The 17,736-nt window shown below is 36.9% G+C and overlaps 1 protein-coding gene across 2 annotated transcripts in view; it reads right to left on the bottom strand.

Annotated features, from left to right (window-relative positions):
* The window catches only part of VAV3 (vav guanine nucleotide exchange factor 3), a 147,837-nt gene that overhangs the window by 59,654 nt on the left and 70,447 nt on the right, over nt 1-17,736 (bottom strand). For both annotated transcript variants that reach the window (XM_071436089.1, XM_071436090.1), the window contains exons 15-17: nt 17,459-17,568; nt 2,205-2,306; nt 966-1,066 (exon numbers count right to left, since the gene is read on the bottom strand). In XM_071436089.1, coding sequence (XP_071292190.1) covers nt 966-1,066; nt 2,205-2,306; nt 17,459-17,568 — 313 coding nt within the window. The remainder of the gene's footprint in view (nt 1-965; nt 1,067-2,204; nt 2,307-17,458; nt 17,569-17,736) is intronic.

Below are 17,736 nucleotides of genomic sequence, written 5' to 3'. Positions count from 1 at the left end.
AAACTTGCCCAACATAGAAAACTCCACTTTCCAGAAATCATTATGTGCCCCCAATGGCTTTTCTTTTTTAAACACAACAGCAATTCAAAATAATCTTTATAAAAAAGAACATTTGAGAAGCTGGACAGAGGGAAGAGTCAAAAATGGCACGAGGATTTTATGACTGTGGCAATAGTGTAACAAACTCACTGCCACCAACATAGCAGGTACAGGGAAGGGAAGGGTGGCCAGTGCTGGGGGCTAACACTGAGCATTGGCAGAGAGAGATCCAGATGATGTCAGAAAGAGATTTACAGGTATAATACTGAGAAGAACGGGAAGATGTCAAATTTTTGGAGTTATTTGTGGGAGGCCAAATGGTAGCTGAAATCAAAGATTCCTTAAGGTCCCAAAGAGCAGAACAACAGGGGAAGCGCAAAGTGACAGTGGCCAGAGAAGAAATTCACAGAGCAATTGATTAAAAGAAAAAATATAGTTCTTAGGTGTGGGAAGTAGAGAGCCATCAATCACCTTTTTGTGAATATTGTGAGTGGACAGAAACCATGGAAACCAAAGAGATGAAAGAGGAAGCTGAGGCAACACAAACAGCTTTAGGAACTGAGAGGAAAACACAAAAATTGACATAAAGTGAGAAGTACAAGCATGATAGATGAGGTGCTGTACTGTAGGGGTTATATATAAGCAGTCCACAACTGAAACGAGAGCAATTCCTTGTTGTACACAACACTGATGAAGAAATTTGGTTTGACCTGTAACAGTTCTCTCCTGCTTTGGAACATTTCAATTTAGTAGCAATAAAAATCTGTATGAATCCTAAATGCAATTCTAATTGTGCTTATAAATAGTAGCTTCACAAGTATGCATGTTACAATAAACACAAATTAGAGGTAAATTAAACCTTAATTATATCTAGCAAGTTTTATGTCCTAATTAAAAATGGTATTCTAACAATTAAAATGACTTACCACCTAAATTAGCCCTGCCACAATTGTCTAGTCTTCCTAAACATTCTTTGTGTGCTCCAGCTCCACACTTAGAACATAAATAGCCTTGATAAAATGTTCCCCTGTAAAATAAAATTAGGTAGTGATACATTAGAGGTGACAAATTCCACACATAAAGGACATAAGAGACATGGCAGAAGGTATTAGAAGTCATTTGTTGTTCTGCATAATGATAGTCCTTAAAGGCTTGAGAAAAAGTGACAACTGACTAACAAGCAGCTCATCTGCTTTCTGTCACTACTAGCCATTTAAAAATCACAACCAGACAGTTCTTTCAGACTACCAGTAGAATAATAGCCTCCATTTTCATGTAAGCCAAAGCTACTTCAGAACAGTACACTTGAAATTGTACCATTATGCATCTATCCCACTACAGTTCTACACTCACTTCATCTCAGTGGGAATTTGCCTATGCACCATGAAGAACAGCATCCAGTTCAAGAGAGTTCTAAGTTTGAATGTCTATTTAAGCATTAAGTCGTTTTTAGGCTGTACAGCAAATATTCTTGACTTTAAAATTTGTGCAGTTTTTAAAACACATATATCATGGACACTTCAGGTAATATTCAGAGCTGCTACTTCCTCTGTCTCTGTACCACAGGGTGGCACTTGGGAATACCCAGCTGGTGGCCCATGGAGAACACAGGCAGCATCCTGGGGGCTGAGTCCTGAATGCAAGGCAGCTGCTCCACAGCATCAGCAGTTGGTGCAGACCCAGGAACTCAACTACACTTTTCTAAAGTCAGCAATTAGCCCTCCTGACTTTTAAGTTTAGAAGGTCTGCACCACTGTTCACAGTCACTTAGACTGTATTGCATCGAGGGAAAAAATTTTTTTTAAAAATCTCTGAAAATACAGGTCAGTCTGACTAGTCAGGAAAAGCATTGCTAAAGGAAGGAAAAATTTATGACAAGGAGGAATATACCTGAAGTTCATTTATTCCATGCCTGTACTTAAAGGCACCACCCACACTCAAATGCCCTTGCTAAAATGCTGTGGTTTCATTTTTCAGACTATCAACAATATGCAACATAAAATCATAGAAGGGTTTGGGTTGGAAGGGACCTTAAAGATTATCCAAACTCTCTGCCATGGGTAGGGACACCTTTCACTAGACTGGGATGCTTAAAGCCCCATCCAGCCTGACCTTATAGGGGCAGGAAGTAGGGAGACCAGCACCCAAAAAAACGTTTACAATACCTCAGAAGCATCTGACAGACTTTGCAAGATGTCACCCGACTGAAGGTGTGCATTTTGAACTCATGAAAGCTTGTGTCTGCATAGTCTGGCCGGATGTTTGACCTAAAAACAAAATTTGAAAATTTGCATTAAATGAAATCTGGAACATGAGGCAACATTCACATCAGGAAACCTTAATCCCCAAACTACTAGTTTAAATAAAACTTTAATGCTTTTCACTGACAAGAACCAGTAGTATGGACTTTACCAAACACCTTGAAATGAAATCTGGATTATGGTATTATGCAGACTTCTTAAATATACCCTATAACTACCTAAGCTGTGACAATAAATAGAAAATTAAACATCTGGTTTTTATTTTTGAGTAACTAGGATCATTCTCAACAATATTTTAGTATGTGAATGCACAAGGAAAAGCAGCTCACAGCCTGAGAAGCACCATATTTGAAAACATTAGCAGCAAATTCAACACAGTTAGGTCATAACTATGCAGCAAGATACTGGATAACCTGAGTGCTTCCAAAGCAATAAGAAAATATTCACCAGGGTTTGACTAGTCTTGTTTAAATGTGTTGCACAGTGCCCACAGCTGTAGATGCACACAGTAAATTAAAATAAAACATCACTATTCACACTGCCAAGATACCAACACACTACTAGCAGGCTTATTTCCAAAAATCATATTTATATACAAAGCACTGGTCCACTACTGTACTTGTGTTTTGTTTACCTTCCCTACTGATCCCTTTTAAGAGCAGGAGTATAATTTAAATGTAAACCACTCATTTGTTGTACCAGTGACTGTTTTCAGATTTAAATTCTATTAAGTAATCTATTCAATTTTTTCTGTCATCTGTCCCATTTCCGAGACTAAATGGGAGAATAGGCATTTTCAATTAATTTTTTTTTTTTTTAAATTCAAGAAGATCCCCAAACTAGCTTAACATTGTCAAAAACAGTAATGCTGAAATGCTAGGTACATAACTTAATATTAATCTAGACTGTATCAGACAATAAAAATATAGTAAGGGTTAATTAATGTTTTACTATTATTTGTATTAGAATACTTAGGACTCCATAAATTTCTGGTATTTTTCCATCAAAAACATAGCAAGGCATGATGTATAGGAATTAAAATAGGAAAAAATAATGAGGGCAGGAATGCAAGAATCTACAGTACTCAAAGGAAAAACCAGAAGCTTTTTGCAACATAGAGAATTACATATTCTTCCATTAAAGTTGGAGATACTTATAAGTTTCATTCTAATGTATTATAAATAACTTCCAGACTAAAGTACAGACCGGCCACAAACTGCAACGAAACACAGATAACCATGCAAGCATCACTCCCTCCCGGATGGAATTAAAAGGCTTACAAAAAACCATTCAAAGAATCTGTTTAAGTACCAGTGTCAGAAAGGTACATCTTGAAATCCACCTGCTGAAAATGAACATGCTGAAAATGAAACTGTACTCAAAAAGCAAAAGGAATTTTTCTTCTATGCCTGAGAATAACCTTACAATCAGTCCTGTTTTAACTACTTCACCTGTGTCTCCCTCTCTGCTCTAACATGCAAGATGTCAATTCCACAACTCCTGCTAACTGAAGCAGGTGTGCATACTACCCATCCACAGCAGGAAGGTACAGGAGAAGGAAAAAATTAATCTCAAAGTCAAGAAGTTTTCAAACCAGGAGAAAAAGAATTATTATTTTTGGCTGTTAACTCGGTGCAGCCTGTATCTTACGTCTGCCAGAGGGCTGCCAAGGCTTCTTAGGCTACACTCCAAGCAACCCTGAAAAATCCCTAGAACAAGTTGCAGTACTTCACTCCCAACAAAAGCTCATTTTTATTGACCATTTTGTTCAGACCAGGACATCTTGCAGAACTGTGTTCAAAAGTATAAGCCAAAAGTGCAAGACTCATGAGATTGAAAGCATATCAAATTAAACCTAACAACCTGACCATTTTTCAAGAACAAGAACAAACCAAAGAAAAAATTCCATTCATTTAATTAGAACAGAATCAATCTTGAAAAATAATAAGCACAAGTGGATCAAAAGAAAAAAACATTACAACCTTATAGAGACAGTAGTTTAACACATGAATGTGACTACACAACTTTCTTCCATATGTAAAAATTCTTTCATTCTTCTCTCAGGCTATATTCCACAAAGATTGAAGTACATGAACTACTCAAAATATACCTACTTTAACAGAACAAAGATGATACACTGTATTCATTCTTCTTTATATTAAAAGCAATATTTGAAAAGAACAGGGCAAAGTAAGAAATTGTATGCTTGCTCTGGAGAGAGAGTGCTGTAAACATGGAAAGATAATTAGTGATACAACAACACCCAGAAAATAAAATCAATGTGCGCTGTCTACTCCAAGTGTAGAAGTAGAATAAGGAAAGCTCTGTAGAAGAACACTTGGTGCAGTGCTGTGGGCAGGAAGACTCTTGCACATTCTGCTACCAGATCAGTAATGCTGCATTATGCCAAATCCAGCAGCTCTGTAGTCACATCAGACAAGGCTGAGATGCGGCACTATAGCAGCATGTCTGGAGCAGCAAGCCTTTAAATGTAAAGTCAGAAATTTAATCAATCTGTGGGTTTAATATTTTAGTTTTCAATATATTTCTTTTCCAAAATCAAATACAGCACAAAAATAACCCAACTTGATTAATATGTGAAAGTTTACAACTAGAGATGAAGCACAACTCACCTGTGACTAAGTCCAAATACCACAAGGACCAGAGGAATTTTTTCCCCACCAAACATTTCAAACTAAAAATTACATACTGTGTTTTGAGTTTTCAAATACAGCAAGTAAAGCTGACAATGTGAAAGAGTCATGGCATAACACGCAACTTTTCAAAGCCATGTCCAACCATAAAGAAGCTCTTTTGGTTAGGGCATGGAAGCCTTACACTGATATCCTCAAAAGAGAGGGCAGAGCTCTCACAACACAGTAAAGGGAACATTTCATCCTTCTCAAATCTTTTCTCTTCTACTTTCCAACCAGCGGGCATATTGCAAGACAGAAAAAACCCTGAGTATGTCAATATTAATTTTGAGCCTAATATTATTTTCCTCTTTAGAAGAAGGATTTCTTGTTGGAGACCAAAAAAAGAAAGCCAGATGTAACTATTAGCAAAATTCAAAAGTATTGAAACAATTAACAACATTTATTTTGGGTCTTACACTGGATTTCTCCACTATCACAGTGGGACAGCCAAGCCCTCCTGCAGACTCCTCAGTCCCTCCTACCACAACCACTGCTATTATGAGGTACTCTAGGCAGCAAAAAAATTTTTCTATTTTTGCTGTCAAACAATCTTGATGAGTGGCCAAAGCAGGAAGTTACCCACACACCAGAAATACTTAATCTGAAGTAAATAGTGACACAGAATATGTTCCTCGTTCTATTGTAAAACTTTTTTTTACGAGCAACAGCAATGTGGGGAGGAAAAGTAGTTTCCCTCTCTTCTACTTTCTCCCCAGGCAGTTTTAACTTCTCCACTCTAGCAGAGACAAAATGTCAATGTGAATATGTTATTAGGACAATTTTTCCAATTCTCTCCTCAATTCAGCACCAGAGGTTTTATAAGGGACAACCACAAGCATCCTCTCTTGCACACTGCTGGAACCCCATAACCAGATTTACTCCAGTCACTACTGCAATGTCCTTGGGCTGCCCCTGAGCCTCCTGAGCAAAGCTGTCTCTTTCCAATTTATTCCCAGAATATTAGTCCCACTGGGACCAATCCACTGCTACACCACCAAGCCAGAGACCTGCAGGTATGTATCTCACGAGTCTCTGTCACTTGGACATGCAATTTTTGTCTCTGCACGGAGCGGCGGTTCTAGGGGCAGAATGGCCATCTTCCTCAGTCAGTCCTCCATCTCCAAGCAGTCCCTTTGTCATTAAAGTTTTGCAAGTCCAGTGTAGAAAAGAGTTACCCAGGTATCTTATTCAGTTGCCCTTCATATCATCAGCCTTTGGAGCACTCCTTGTGCATATGAAATATTCCCCTTCTAAAAATATTCTCTCCACATTTGCAGTGCCATTTCTTTCTACTGGCTTGTTCTTTTCAGAAGAGTAAATTGATCATAGGCCAATCTCATCCCACCCACATAATACAACACCTTTATAAATGGTGTCAGGAAGTGTCACGTTATCAACCGGCCCCCACAAGCGTCTGCAGGCAAAATCCATTCCAGTAATCATCTTTGCCTAGATTAATGGCACAGCTGACCACAGACTAATGATACAGATAGCCCAAAATTGTCTTGTCAGACAAGACATCTAGGAGCTTATTCCAATGCCTATAGAACAAGGAATAAATTCTCTTGACTAGCCTGCCTCAAAATAGCAAAAATAATTGTTCATATAAAACAAATCAAACCATTTAAACTACAATTTTCTCACACTAGCAGCTGGGATAACACATCAAAGACTTAAAACTCCTGCTTAACCCTCAAAACACAAATATGTCACAATCAAAAGACAAATACTTAAGTCCAAAAAAAAGAAGAACCTTGGCAATCTTGACATATCCAACTCTGTAAATCCTATGCCCTATTTCACAACTCTGAACTTTGATTATCTTTGATCTAAAGTGTTGCCAGTGATATGCAATGAAGTGTACATCATTAGTAACAAGCAACTTAGATAAGATTTGTTACTGTAATTTCCTTACATAACAAAACCATATTCTGATGAGAAGACATTTAAATCAGCATGTGTCTGAAGAGCAGTAGAATACCACAGGCATTTGGCTCTCTTATAGCAACAATTTAGGGTTTAGTTCTGTTTGTTTCCTACAAGGAAAACTATACAGAGTACCTTCCACAATAGGTTGGAATAAACCAATAAATTACATCATCTTCAGGGGGGGTAGGCACAAATGTTCTTTCTTTTACTGTCAGTTTAACTTCCTCTACACAGGTAGGGCTTACAAAATAAAATGCACCAGGAAAATTACTGAACACTCAGCCACAAAACTCAATCTTTTCTACAAAATATGTAATTAATACAGATGTTTCCCAAAAGAATAAATAAAAGGCTGAGAGATAGCTTAGTATATAGCACCTTCCTCCTATTTTCCCAGGTGGAAAATTAATATATTAAAATCCCATTAATCCCATTAAGTCTTCATTTCCAGAAAAGACATCTTTCTGAATCTATTATAAATGAAAGAAGTATTGTAGTCTTATTTTATAAATTTTTCTATACTGAGTATATCTTTCCTTGAATGTTTAGCAGTTCAGATATTTCAGTATTAGCCTTGGAGACCAAGAACTATTGGCTCACATTTGTCTTTCATGGACATACTACTGAAAACTTACAGGCTGCCAAATCTAACAGAAATATAATCAAGGGATAAAATGAAGTATTAGGTTTGTTAGATTAATTACATCCTTACAGCAAGTTTAAATATTAAATAGGAAATTAATAAATTGCAACCACAGGGCCTTTACTGAAAAAGAGTGCACAAAAGAGAAAAACCGGCACTATGAAAATGCAAAGAGTAGAAGCAAATAGAACACGAAGCCTTTGGCTCCTGGTTAGGAATGTCAATCTTGTAGCACAAAATAAGCAACAAGAAGCTATTCAGCAGCAGAGAGCACTGCAAATCTACCATCTTACAGCTTTCACCTCCAGAAAGGAGTTAAAGGAAGGAGACTTCAGAACACAGCACAAGGGAAAATACTTCTTACTTTTATTATAAATCTATTTACCATTGCATTTAATGCCACCAACTATTAACTGCAGTTTAAACAACCTGCAAGGTCCAGTGCTATCCTCCACTAGTGACCAGTTCTCTCTTTCTCGCTGTATTTTGAGGGCCATTTCTTTTTATTGCTTCCCAGGCAGCTTTTCAATACCAGCTTGACTTTAGCAATTAAGATCTTAACAGATTTTCCCCCTCCCTGGGTCTAGGCCACTGAAAAGGTGTTGCTTAAACTCACTACAAACAATTCAATTAATGTTGAAAAATTGCTGCTCTGGAGTACTTAATTAAAAACTCAACTTCTCTTTCCCTAACTTCAGATATTTTTTAAATTAAATTTGTTTTTCTTCTTAAACTGGAAAGGAAAACATATTACAGGAAGGAAAAAATCTTGTGAAAAAGAAAAAGTTTGGTATTCCTCAGATATAGGCAAATGAGAAGCACATCCCAGCGTGTAGAGAAAAACAAGGAATGAATGTTTCACACAAAAAGAAATGCAAAAGGAACCCTTTGTAAACAGATCAACAAAGTTCTTTCCAAAAGTGAATTGGCTGCAAAACAAGAGGGTTATCAGCAAGAGCAGGTGCTGAGCCAGATAACCTTGGGTAGATCACTGCTGTTAAATACAGAGCAAGCAAAGGCCTTGTGAGCATTGACTGAATCAAGTAGTTCTTAGAGGACTGATGAAAAACCTCTCAGGTATCACTGAGGCCTGAGATGTTCCTCCAGTCTGCCACAGCTCAGTGGCACTGGCATCTTGGAGAGCAAAGGAACCTTCTCTTCCCCTAGCAGCAATTCCACAGAAGTTTTCTGAGTAACACGAAACAGCAGCAATTTCTTGGGCTGGAAACAGGCTGTGAAGCAGCCATAGCCTCTACATAACAGTGCAGTGCCACAGCTGCCTGCCCTTTGGGGTTGGCAGTTCTTCCCAAAAGGGGAAAAAAAACATGCTAGGAAGTTCTAATTATACTGCTTCTTTTTGGGGTTGACTTCTTTTCACAGAAATACTGTTTAGGTCAGGTCTCAAAGATCATTTTCCCACCTTAGTTTCTCCAAGAAATGCAATCGTGTCACAAGAAATTATGCAAGGTTCAGTTGTATGTACATGTTTGAAAAATGTCCATCATTTTGGAAATTATATTTGAATTATATGTGAAACTGAATAGCCATTTCACTTAATTTAAACTTGGTTTTAGAGAATAGTTAATGCATGTATGCCCACCTGTGAGCCCAGAAGCATAACAAATAAGGAGATGCATGAAGTATCAGATAAAGAGTCTGCAGTGAATTGCAATTGTTTTAAGTATTAAAAGAAGAAATACTACAGGGAGCTCAGATAAAACTCCATACCTTGAACTCTCCTCAACTCTCAACCTCAAGTTAGACCTTTATATTTCAGAGCTGATGTTATTCTACACTTGATGTTAGGCTTATAATAATTTAAAATGCTCCATCCAGAACTGTTCAGAATTATGGACACCCTGAGCACGAACTGCTGAAGATCATTTTCAAGTGTATGTGATGTGAAATCTGATGCTGTACTCATGCAGCATAGCTTGTAAAGGAAACAGCACAGGTTAATACCTCTAGATACTGGAAGTTTTTATTCCAGGTTTACTTATTGTATAAATAATTGGCTTCACTGCAGAAAATGCATCAAGTAAATCTAGATGTAATGTAACTATTTCTAAAATACTAGCTGTTAACAGAAATTTTTAATGAAGACATCCTAAGTTAAAATTCCTAGTTTGTGCCAAAGTGACCTCCTTTCAAAACTTTAAGCACCTTAAACTTCAGTCATGACAATCGGTACTAAGCATCTCAAAGTTTTGGAAAACGTTACCAGCACTAAAATATAGTTATTGCCACATATTCAAATGCTACCTAGACAGTGAAAAAAAAAATTAAAAAAAAAAAACCAAAAAACCAAACCAAAAAGTCCACCAACCCCACAACAATAGGTTACTGTCAAACAGGGCTAAAAGCTCTCAGCCAAACCTCATATGAAGAATTTCATGCAAAGTTGGTCCCAAGACATGTTTGCCCTCACTCCCTGCTGTAACATGCAGCAGACTCACCCTTAGGATCCCAGTCCCTACAAACAGAGCCAGCCTTACATTTGCATTCTGCTTACTTTACACTCCAACCATTTCAGTTCTGTGCAACTATCACCATTTCAACTAGTCACACAACATGCTGTCATCTAATAGAAAGGCATTCATGCAACAAGAAAGTAAGAGGGCAGAGAGAAAGCCACAAATAAGTAGTTTACAAATAAGTAAAATATAAATAAGTATTCCTTTTTGAATCTTTACAAGGATTTTGTTATTTACCAAAAAATAAATAGAAAGGCTTTCCTAAGGGATACTCTCACTAGTGGTAAGCATGCCATTTCACAAAGGATGATTTGCAGCTACTTTTTTACCTTCTCTTCTCAGGAGCAATGCTGATTACTTACAGCTAACTCATTTTCTCTTTTCCAGCTCAGCTGTTATGTATCAGAATCATCTTTGAGAATGCTATTTACTGAAGTAATCAATCAATCAATTCTCCATATGCTAATATTCAAACATTTTGTTTTGTCACATCAAAGAGTCTTCATCAAGAAGACGTGTTATAAAATTAAATTAACCATATCACAAGTAAATTTTGCTTTTGATCAAGAACACGCAACTTCTAAGAATTTGCTAGGAAATTTGCTTATTTGATCATATGATGAGTGGCTTTTTTGAGATCAAGGAAATAATCTTGTTAACTTTTTGGAAACATACTGCATTGTTTCAAATAAGATAATTGCTTTCCTTTTTCTTATCAGTCTACTTCCCCAAAAAACATGGGAGGTGAACTGCTTTGAGTGAATCTATTCCTGTATAACATTTTTGAACACTACCTGCTAAGAACAAAGCTCTGTCACACATCAGTATTTGCAAATCAAGGGCATCTATACTTTATATACATCTATATTCAATGGCTGAACCTTATTTGCAAAAGTTCTAAGTCCTACAAATCCAAACTTACCAAGTTACCTGTATTGGTAAGCTTTAAATATTTTACCATATTTACACTTAACTGAAAATAAATCTGTGTTTTGGAGTCAAAAACTCTGAAAGTACAGGATTTATACAGCCATTAACTTATAAATTATTAGAGAAATACCTACCTGTGCTAAGAAAAAAGGTAGCATTGGTTTGCAGGGAGAAGCTGTGACATCTATTCATATAACCAGAGTATCAAGACAAACATGTAATGCAGCATTCCATGTTTTAACACTGAAAAAACTCCTTGCACAAAAAAAGCCAATATTAAGATGGCAGTACTTTATTTTTATGATGTAGTGTCATTACAAATTTATTTCACTGAATTTTAAGAAGCACTAATTTTCATAGGAATATTCCTCAGATATTGTAAGCTAAGTTGTAGAAACTTAAGGATTGGGATATTTTTGGGTTTTGTGAACTGGAAGACATAATACTGAAGTATATTTATCATCTTCAGGTGTTTACCCACTGTTTTCATAAATTCTGGTTTGCTTTCACATTTTACACTGTCCTTACACTGTGCTCTTAATCATATCCAGCATCTTCACACAGCTCTTGCTGTGTCTGGAATAATCTAAAGAAATTTTATAACTATAAATATGTTGTGAATGATTGCTTATAACCCTGAAAAACATTTGATCAAAACCAATTGGAGTCACAGCAAAGAACAAGCAAGCATTCTTCTTTAACAGACATGAACTTGGCATTCATTTCTGCAGTATTGCAGTACTTATACTGATGAAAAAACCCCAGACAGACATGTTTGTTTATTGCTTTGGTAACCTGTATGAGGTTGGTACAAGTGCAACACCTCTGCAGGTTATTTAAAAAATGCAGCAGACATCTTAAAGCTTCTATGATGCTCTGATAAGAAAGCTTTAATTTAATATGCCAGTGTTCAATATGTCAGAGCTCAAATATTCTCTCAGAAGAAAGCTTAATGCACATGCATTATTAATGCACTATCTGAGGGAACAGATCTATTGCAGTGGAATCTGACCAATGTCATTAGTCACAGAGTGCAAAGCAAACGTGAAAATACAAATGATAATGGGTAAGAGGACACTTTGCACCTACCTTGTGTCTTGTACTAGTTTTCTTTAAAATTTAGAAAACCAACGAGCTCTGGATGCAATTTATGTAGTTTCCCTAATCTAAATTGTTGTTCACACACTTACCAGGTTTGATCATCATTGAATCTCAGGATTATTTCTTCACTATCAGATGATATGTTCTGTGTCCCTTGAGTTGCAAGGTGTGAATTTATGTTGAATTGAAGCAGCAATTTTTCAAAAACATGTTAGACTCTACCCGAGCTACTGCACAAACTCTCTAGTGACCCAAAACAAAGTACAGTGTAATTAAAACTAAAACCACTATTTTGTGAAGGCTGTACAGCTTTCATGTCTGAAATCTTTTATTTGGGTATTTAAAAGAAAAATCAGATTCATTAACTCCACACAATTAATGCATACCCTAACCACTATAATGAACCTGTTTCCCACTGATTTTTCAGGCATTACTAATTAGACATGACATTAATATTGCTATTTCAGCTATGTCAAAGCAGCAACTACAAGCATAGTACTTCAGAAGGTGAAATTTTAACTGTTCCTCTGCCTGCAAGATCTTTTCATAAATTTCTCAGTTTGTGAAAGGCAATAGTTGAGTAAAGCCTAATTAAAAGGTGTGCTACAACGCTGTTGCAAGAGACTTCATAATATTGGTTCTGTGCATCTTGAAATCCAGCAGGACTAAAGCTAACACAGCCCTGAGCAACATAAGCCCTGCAGAAGACTGAAGCCAAAAATCTCTATACACCTCTTCCAACCTAAATGCTTCTTTAAATTGCATTTATGTGTAAGATGTTTCAATACTCAACTCAAAATTGCTGGTAGTCATTTTTACAGTGGATTACAAAACCCAGTTGAGAAAGGCTTAGTTTAATTAGGAAAATGGACAACATAATGACAAAATAAATTCAGCACAAACCAGCATAAGATATAACATGTCATATTACACTAATGGATTCAAATATTGTCAGTGGGAAAATATAATCTGCAGCCTTTCATGGGAAAGATCTCTGCTGTCGTGGTGATGAGAACACACACCTGCCTCATGCTCTGCTGTGATCAAGAAACAAACTACACATAAAGTATTTAGTGGATGGAAGGGAGTGTTAAATGTCAGCATGAGATAGATGTAGCAACAATCAACATATTTTCTTTCACTATTTATTCTATCATCTCATGAGAAAATAGAAGAATTAAATTCTTCCCAACAATGATGAGAAAAGCAGTTGCTCTATAATAAGTAATTAAGCCTTGCAATTAGTCGGCCAAGTACCAATATAACTGAGGTACATACATAGAATATGTACATATGCATACAACAGAGGAGGGACACTTCACCTTTCAAGAAATATTTTCTTTTTATAAAGAATGGTTACCATAAATTCATTGATATGAATATCATAAATATAAAATAAAAATAGCAATCAACACTCCCACCTTTTAGCATAAGCTGAATAACATGAAAGTATTACATATTTGTTCTGATTCTTCTGGTGTTTTCAGTAGAGGAGGAAAGAAATTAGACAAGACGTGCTACTAGAAAATATAAAATATTTGTGTCTCACAATCAGTTTTTGAGGTTTTAAATGACCTAGTTAAGGCAAATAAACCATGCACTTTATCACATTGGTGACAAACTTTCGTTTAATACATGATGTCTCTAATTTGGCTGAATGTGAACAGTAATTTGGCTGCACACTTCCATCAGTATTATTCTGGATATGGAATCACTTAGCCTTTAAACCAATGCTATTTGACACGCTAGACCAAATTTAAACATTCCATGGCTGGTACAGGAGTCTTTGCAGCACTATGTTTGAAAAGATGCTTATTTACCCTTGCAGCTAAAGGCTCATCCACTGCTACGAACAAGAACAAAATAGCAACTGCTCAAGTTGGCCACAGTCACAGTTAAGCCCCACATCTCTTCCAAGGCAATAAGCAGGTTACACCCTCCTGTGCATGCAGAACGTGCATTCACAGCAGTGAGAGAAGAGGCACATCAAGGTAGAACTCAGGCACTGGCAATGATAGCTCCTCTTAAAACATCCTCCAGTGGATTCTGACAGACAGCTTTAGGAAAACTTCTCCAATCCACCAACCAAAGTTTCCACTTTTAGAGCTTGACTGCAATGTTAACTATGCTGCCCCCATGTCCTGCTTCAGTTTATTGTGATCTAGAAAATCCAGTTCTCCAAAAGAAGCAGCAATTTTGGGTTGTACACTAAACTTTTTTTGGGGAGCCATGGGTAAATTAGCAGCTGTGACTATTACTATGTCTAGGTCAACAGCATCAAACTCCGTGCAGCTAGACCACAGTATCATTGTTGTATAAGGAAATGCTGTATGAAGAGACTTCCAAGAACACCCATGAAATTCTTAGGAGAAAAAGAAATTGCGCTGTTTGATATATTATATATTTTCTAAATAAAGCAATAGTCTCAGGAAAACAGCAAACACATACTGTAGGAACAGAGCTGCCATAAATAAAAAACAATAAAGAAATATAATAAATAAAAACAATTTACTCAGTTTCCTATGACCAGTAACCCGTCATTTCCAACCTCCCTCAAAACAAAACTCACCACACACTACACTAACAGAGCTGACTAAGAGGTAGAATATTTTCACAGGTTTTTGAAATTAGCTTTCCAAGAGAAATTTACTACTCTGAAAAGTAACACTCTGGAAATAGCACTGGGGTTTCATCAAGCCTTCCTTTAGGGATTTTCCATACCAAGTATGCCTAATGTATTCCTGCCCTCTGCACCTAAATCAAGTCCAGCCAGCAAAGCAGTGTTCTCCTCTATTTCATACTTCATCAATAAACTCCTCATATCTGGAGGCAAATACTCATTTCAACAACACCAGCATCTCAACAATAGGTGCTTTTTCAGCAAATAAACTATCATCACTGTTTCATACACCAGTATAAACATCTACATTCCCTCTTTCAAAAAAAGAGAAATTACAGCCTAGCTGAAATAATTATGCCTCTTAGTCTGTTCTAGTAGCAACAAGGTTAATTTTTACTTTAAAAATAATAAGAGATCCTAGTTTGTTCTCTTATTATGTTCTTAGATTAAGACTTGCACAAACCTGACTTCAACACACTGCTATCCCAAAGGCATTGAAATTTCTGCCTGGAACTCAGTAAACAATATCATTTCTGATAATCAAAACCCAAAGTTATTCACCCCTTGAATTGTGCTGGGTTTGCAGTCTTGTAAAATTTTAAATAATGAGAAGTATTTTGCCCATGGAAGCAGTAATTATATTTAATGCAATGAATAAGAGCACAATTTCAATCACAGCTACTTTTCAGAGCAGAAAAGTTAATCTACACTGTAGACAATGAGAATCCTGAAAAACTACAAATGAAACCAACCAAGTGACCATTCAACACACTTGGCTTAGTTTGTTCCTAAATACCAACTCTTGTGTCTCACCATGCACTAGATGATCATCATTGCTACATGCACCAAGGAATGTTTTGGGAGAGATGCTGAGGGAAACACGCAGTGAAGTCAAGGCCATGTAACAGAGTTGGGGATAAGCAATGAGAACTCCAGAAAGGATAAGACAATAATGCCATTGCACCATGTTGCACCTCAGCCCTGATCCTGCTGCTCCAGCCCCAATGCCTTAACCACACGGACAGAGGCTAAACTAGAGGTGTGGTTGTACAAGAAGGACAAACATCCATGCAAGGCACCACCACCCATTTTCAAAGACCAAGTCCATCTGCCAGAGAGGAAAGAGTAGCACATGAACTTGCCAAGCATGGAGGTTCTGCCTGCTCTGCTCCCACAGGCCAGCAGCAACCATAACCCCTGTGACAGAGCTACATTCCCAACAGCTGAGCAGTGCTGGCTGGTGCCCAGCACTGAGTGAGGGCAGAGCTGCACTCACACAGAAACACGAGGAGGGGCAGGGGAGAATGGTCCTGCACACAAGCATAGACATGGCTGGGAAGAACTGGGGAAAAAATCATAGTGCTCTTCCCACTCTTCTTAGCTCCTTGCCTGACGTCTGGTTTGTTTGGATTTTTGGGGCACTGGGCCAGGATGCCTGAAGGGTGATAAAGAGTCACAATGCTGAAGCTGATAAGTCTGAGTGCCTCACTTCTCACACACATGTTAAGTAAATATAATTATGATCTTACACAAAGCACAGCAGGGAGAGCAGAGGAACAGAAAGAGGTAGACATGCAAATAAATACTTCCTTCCATCCCCAATTATGCCACCCAGAAATTTTGGCCAAAACACATGTCATTTTTGCTTCAATAAAAATCAGCAAGATGGGAAACCTAGTAAACAGGCTTTATTGTATCTGTCCAGCTCACCTTTCATATATTTCTAATATATGGATTAGAATGATATATATGATAAGTGATATGATAGAATGATATGATAAGTGATAATGATATAACAGAAATATATGTATATGATGTAAAAATCAAAGAAATCTCCTGCCAGAGTGGCTGCGGCAGATATGCACTTCCATATATTTCTGTTATATCATTAACACTTATCATACTGAGGTTTTTAAAAATTTATACATAATTTTTGAGGAGGTTTCACTCAAATCAGCTCATAATAGCCTTTTTCCTGAATCCACACCCCTTTACAACCACATCCAAACCCACCATTGCTAATCCTGTGTTCACTGGGAGCCTCTCACTCCCCCTCACACTCTTTCTTTCCATAAAGCAAGCATCACCTGTCATCCAAATCCCTGGTGCATGCTTTAAATTTAATCACAATACCCAAAGTGTCAATAATCATGTTTGTCTTTCTGACAAGAATCAGAAATGGAAATAAAGTTCATGCTGCATAACAATAATGTAATCTGCAGTGCTGCAACTGAACACTTTTCAATAAGTCTAATGCAACCTCCTCTCACTTATAAACATAAAAAGGAAATCAGCCTTTTGAAACTAAATCTAATATGCCAAGCAACTTGATTCAGCTGCTAACTAATAAATTAGATAAAATCCCCAGGAAAGATGCCAGCATCCCCCTCCCAAACCACCAGCATCACCTTTCAAAAACATACTTCAATTAGTCAAAATTAAAATGGGATAGGAAAAATGTCACTATTCTGATAGATATTTATTGTTAATATAATTATTATTTCCCCATGGTTGCTTAAGACAGCATTACTAAAACAGTTTTAGCAGCAAGGCTGGAAAATACTACATAGCCTAGAGTGCCCTCTTCCTTTTCCAAGAGGAATTTCAGGGAAACACTGTTGAAGATGTCAATCAGTTGTTTCTCAGAACGTCAAATAAAATAGATAACTAGACTGTATTAAAACATGAAAAAATTTCAGTATAGTTTAAACAAAATCCTTACATGAGAGATGAATGTGATTCTACCTTAACAAAAATATACTTACAGAGCCATCTGAAATTGTTCAAGCCATTTTTTCTTTAAGTCTTTAGTTTTGCAATAAACTTCTAAACCATTTTCACCTTGGATATGAATGAGGTAGAAGCCATAAGACCACTGCATAAGAAGATTGGTAATACAAAAGTCATCAGTTATGAAGAACAGAAAACCGGGGGAAAAACTCTAAAAAATAACAAAGCATTTGTATATTCTTGAATGCATTAATTTTGGGAACAGTAAGGCTACTTTATTGTGTTCTCTTAGAATGACTCACTCAAACATTTT

Source organism: Agelaius tricolor, unplaced genomic scaffold, assembly GCF_023055355.1.
Source record: "Agelaius tricolor isolate 1412-34295 unplaced genomic scaffold, bAgeTri1.0.p SCAF_11, whole genome shotgun sequence".
Classification (NCBI taxonomy): Eukaryota; Metazoa; Chordata; class Aves; order Passeriformes; family Icteridae; genus Agelaius; species Agelaius tricolor.
The sequence above is the reverse complement of the archived record's forward strand: the minus strand, read 5'-3'. Positions and strand labels throughout refer to the sequence as shown.